At 50.3% G+C, this 4703-nt stretch overlaps 1 protein-coding gene across 1 annotated transcript; it reads left to right on the top strand.

The window, feature by feature from the left end:
- Positions 1 to 1659: 1659 nt before the first annotated feature.
- Positions 1660 to 4703, top strand: N7482_000384 (uncharacterized protein; the record flags this gene model as incomplete). Its single annotated transcript, XM_056682509.1, is given in 3 exon segments — positions 1660 to 3788; positions 4008 to 4674; positions 4692 to 4703. The coding sequence occupies 3 exon segments, from the start codon at positions 1660 to 1662 to the stop codon at positions 4701 to 4703; spliced, it is 2808 nt and encodes a 935-aa protein (XP_056546115.1).

The raw sequence follows: 4703 nt of genomic DNA, 5'->3' as shown, positions 1-4703 counted from the left end.
GAGGATTGCAACGAGTGATTTGAATGTGAGACTTCTGAAAGTCTGAATTTTTAGGTGAAGATGCAGACGGCTTGAATGGACTAGCCTGCGGTCTGAGAATTGGTTATCCCATGTAATTTTGGGATGTTCATGTTCATGTTCGTACTGAGTGATCCCAACTACATGTTTTTGATCGCTTGCCAAACCTTCGGGTACCAAGGTCAGCTTTCTTCAAAATAATTTTGCTGTAACTTGTCCAGCCAATTATGGCATTTGAAACTATGCATATAGAAACGTTTTGCGCATAGTTATCATTGATGCATCATATCGATCATTCTGATGATCAATAGCTTGCAATAGAATTCCAATTTACATAGGCAATGGCCATGCACTTACAACTGCATAGTGAAGGCGCAGACCTCGATGGACATCAATGATATTCAACCCACGCCTGATCTACGAGAATGACGCTGTCCGTATGCAAGAATAGATCATAAGCAGGAATGTTGATCTTCTGTAGTAAACCAAAAATACCGAACTGTAGCGATGCCATGAAATTACGATACATACCGTACTTGCCGATCTTACAATACATTGACGAAAATAGAGCGCCAGTTGAGTGGATCCGGGCCACTAGTGTGCGGGACGTACCGTACCGACATGCACCCCAAAAACTAAATTCTCTCGCTTTCGAGCTACCTATCAAGAATCATGAACGTTTAATCCATTTAAAGAAGTTGTGGCTGATCTCTCATTGCAACCTGCTCATCGTAAAATTCTGGTAAAATTCACCGGCCGTGACAATGGAATAGATATCTTCCAGGGTCTAGGCCAAACTTCTCGTCATTCACTTTGGTACAAAATGTAGGCTAACCGCATACATATTGCTTTTTAACATGATTATTAGCAGTGGGTCCAAAAGGTAGTCATTAATGTGTAATATTCAACCGATTTCGGCAATGACTGTAAACAAGCATGGAAATTTCCAATGTTAGCACCCCTGCCCAGCTCTTAAATTCATATTAGTAGCCTCTTCCGGTCTTTTGCGGCTGTCACTACTGTACCAAAATCCCATAATGCTAATAGGGTAAAAGTATGGAGAGGATATGGCGGTGAGGGTTCTACGCTATAGCCATGTTGCATTCTAGACATATATTGCATGAATCAACAGGTACTAGTTCCTGCAGTAGATCTATCTTCCCTAGAATATCGGGCGGTGATCCTGGCAACAGGAATCGCGGTCAAAGAACGAGGAGAACATTTCACGCAAGGCTCTTCGCTATTTCGTCCGAAAGTATAGCGGTGAGGGTAATGCGTGGTAGCTATATTGCATTCTAGACATATATTGCATAAATTAACAGTTTCTTTTTCCTGCAGTAGATCTATCTTCCCTAGAATATCGGGAGGTGGTCCGGGCAACAGGAATAGGGGTCAAAGGGCAAGGAGAGCATTTCACGTAAGACTCTTCGCCATTTCGACTAAAAAGTCTTGTTTACTATTTTCTATTGTCAGATCTGAAAATCTGGCAACAACCGAATACGAAGCAGTCAAATAAACCGTAACATGACAGGCAAACTTGGAGTTCAGGACGGTGCCCACCCATGTGGAGAAGAAGAGTATTCCCTGGGCAGGGAAAAAGATGTAAGCAAAGTGTGGATCTCTCCAGCAATTCATGCTAATATGGCAAAGGGCACGCGTGTGGCGACGCAAGAAGTCACTGGCGACAGCCTGGAGAATTCCGGGGAGCTTGACAAGAACGAAGAAGAGGGGGTCTTCCTCCAGGAAAAGAAGGGGGACGAAGGGTGCTTGCTCAGCAAGGCCGATATGCTGAGGCTGGCGGAATGGAACCGCGTGTTACCGGAGCAGGTAGACCAATGCGTTCACGAGCTGATTACGGAGTGGTGTCAGGCCCAGCCGGATGCCCCTGCCGTGTGCGCGTGGGATGGCGAGTTCACCTACGGCGAGCTGGACGCGCTGTCATCAGCACTGGCGGTACATCTGGCCGAGCGCGGCGTGGGACCTGAGATGTTCGTGCCGCTGTGCTTCGAGAAGTCGCGGTGGACGACAGTGGCGCTGGTGGGAGTCATGAAAGCCGGTGGGGCGTTCATGCTCTTAGATTCTAGCCAGCCGCTGCTGCGATTACAAGAGCTATGTGCTGCCGTGAATGCCACGCTTGTCTTGTCTTCTCCGACAACCGAGAGTCGCAGTCAACAGCTGGCGGACACTGTGATTGTGTTGAGCAGTACTTCGGGATTCCTTTCGTCATGCGACCTACATGGTGATCGAGCCACAGCCCTCACGCATTTTCACCATGCTGCCTATGCCACCTTTACGTCCGGATCCACGGGAAAGCCCAAAGTCGCTGTGTTTGAGCATTCGGCATATTGCTGCGCTGCCTTGACTCACAGCAAGGTGAATGGTCTTACCAGAGAATCCCGTGTCCTACAAGTCGCATCGTACGCGTTCAGTGTTAGCATTATACAAATACTCACGACTTTGATGGTTGGTGGATGTCTTTGTGTGCCGTCAGACTCTGAGTGTCATGGCAACATCGCTGCAGCAGTACGCAGGCTGAGAGCCAACTGGGTCCTTTCTACCCCCTCCTTCCTGAGAACAGTCCGGCACGAAGACATGCCCAGCTTGAAACATGTTATCTTTGGAGGGGAGACGCCAGTACAGAACGACATCGAAGCGTGGCCAGACCATGCTCAAGTGGCTATCGGTTATGGCTCCGCCGAGACTGTATGCTGTGCCTTCGCTCCAAACGTGGGACCTCGCTCTAGCCCACGACTGATCGGCAAGATGATTGGAAGTGCTGGATGGGTCGTTGAGCCGGACAATCACCACAAACTGGTGCCTCTGGGCGCCGTTGGAGAGTTGCTTGTGGAAGGACCATTCCTGGCACGAGAATATCTGAATGATGCAAAAAAGACCGCCGAATCTTTTATCGAGGCTCCGAGTTGGTTCTCCACGTTTTGTAAGAGGTACAACCAAACATCAAGACATGGTCGAATGTACAAGACAGGCGACCTGGTCATGTACCACGCGGACGGCAGCCTTACCTTGGTCGGGCGAAAGGACACGCAGGTCAAGATTCGCGGCCAAAGGGTGGAACTAGGCGAGGTCGAGCATCACACGCGTCGAAGCTTCCCGGGCGCGCGCGACGTGGTGGCCGACGTGGTGACGCCGACGGAGGCCGGGCGGGTGCCGATGCTGGTCGCGTTCGTCTGCGTGGACAACCAGAACCAGGAAGATAGGAATGGTAATCAAGACGAGAGCAACAAGGACAAGGCGGACAATATCTTCGCGGCGCCTACCGACGCCTTCCGTGCGGCTATCCTGGTGGCTGAGACTGCACTCCACGACGCCGTGCCGGCATACATGGTGCCAGCTGTGTTCCTGCCCCTAGTGACTGTACCTCTGGCTAGCACTGGAAAGACCGATCGCCGTCGGCTCCGCGAGCGCGCGGCCACTCTTACTCGAGCTGATATCCAGGCCTACTATCCCATGGCGGCCAAGCGCCCACCCACCACAGCTGCGGAGCGGACACTCCAGCAGCTTTGGGCACAGGTCTTGCAAGTCAAGTCGGAATCGATTGGTGTGGATGACAGCTTCTTCCGCTTGGGCGGCGACTCAATTTTGGCAATGGACCTCGCCAGTTTGGCAAGGTCTCAAGGCTTAGAACTATCTATTTCGGATATTTTTGCACTACGACAGTTGAGTATGCTGGCTGCAGTTCTTGTCCAAAGCCCGAACGTCGACGCGAGCACGAATGTTGAACCCTTCTCGCTTCTGGATCCTCAACAGAAGTCTGTTCTCTTACACTCACAGCCGGACAGTCTATCTCTTACCAACGACAAAATACTGGATATGATGCCAGTCACCGAATCGCAAATCTCCTTTTTGACCCAATGGTCTCTTATGTGCTTTTCCTTCTCAATTCAAGGAACAGTTGACCCCGATCGGCTGCGTTTCGCTTGTCATTCCATCGTACAGACTCATTCTATCTTGCGTACGGTTTTCATCAGACACCAGGACCAATTGCTTCAGGTTGTTTTGAAGTCCATCGATGTTCCATTCCATCACATCCACACCAAAGAGTCTCTCGAGCCGGTTTGGAGATCCATCTGTCAGGTCGATTCGAACGAGGAACTCATTTCGGGTGAGCCACTTGTTAAGTTCACCCTGATCTCACGGTCAGAGACAGAACACTTATTCACTGTCCGGCTCTCACATGCCCAGTACGATGGCTTTTCGATTCCATATGTTCTTCGCGATATTGTGGCTGCTTACAACCAAGACATTCGATCTGGCCCGGCTCACGCAACGTTTCGTGACTACGTGTACTACTGTTCCAACAACTCCTCCGACTCTGCATTCGACTTTTGGAAAGCCCTTCTGCGAGGCTCGGTGATGACAATGCTTCCATGTTCGGACCTACAAGCAGATCAAGTCTCCACGGAGATCCACGAGATCGCTTTCGGAGACCTCCCCAGCACCTTAGAGGATATTACAATCCCAACATTGATCAACGCAGCTCTCTCCTTCGTCTTGGCTAGGTTGACCAAGACGGACGATGTTGTGTTTGGAGCGGTGACAAATACACGTGCCATTCCATTGCCACAGGCGAAGACAATTCTCGGGCCTTGTATCAATCGTGTCCCATTTCGAGCTTGCCTCGCGCAGGTCCGCACCGTAAGTGACCTATGCAGGCTTTTACGTGA

Source organism: Penicillium canariense (assembly GCF_028826845.1).
Source record: "Penicillium canariense strain IBT 26290 chromosome Unknown utg000001l_segment0_segment0, whole genome shotgun sequence".
NCBI classification, from domain to species: Eukaryota; Fungi; Ascomycota; class Eurotiomycetes; order Eurotiales; family Aspergillaceae; genus Penicillium; species Penicillium canariense.
The sequence above is the reverse complement of the archived record's forward strand: the minus strand, read 5'-3'. Positions and strand labels throughout refer to the sequence as shown.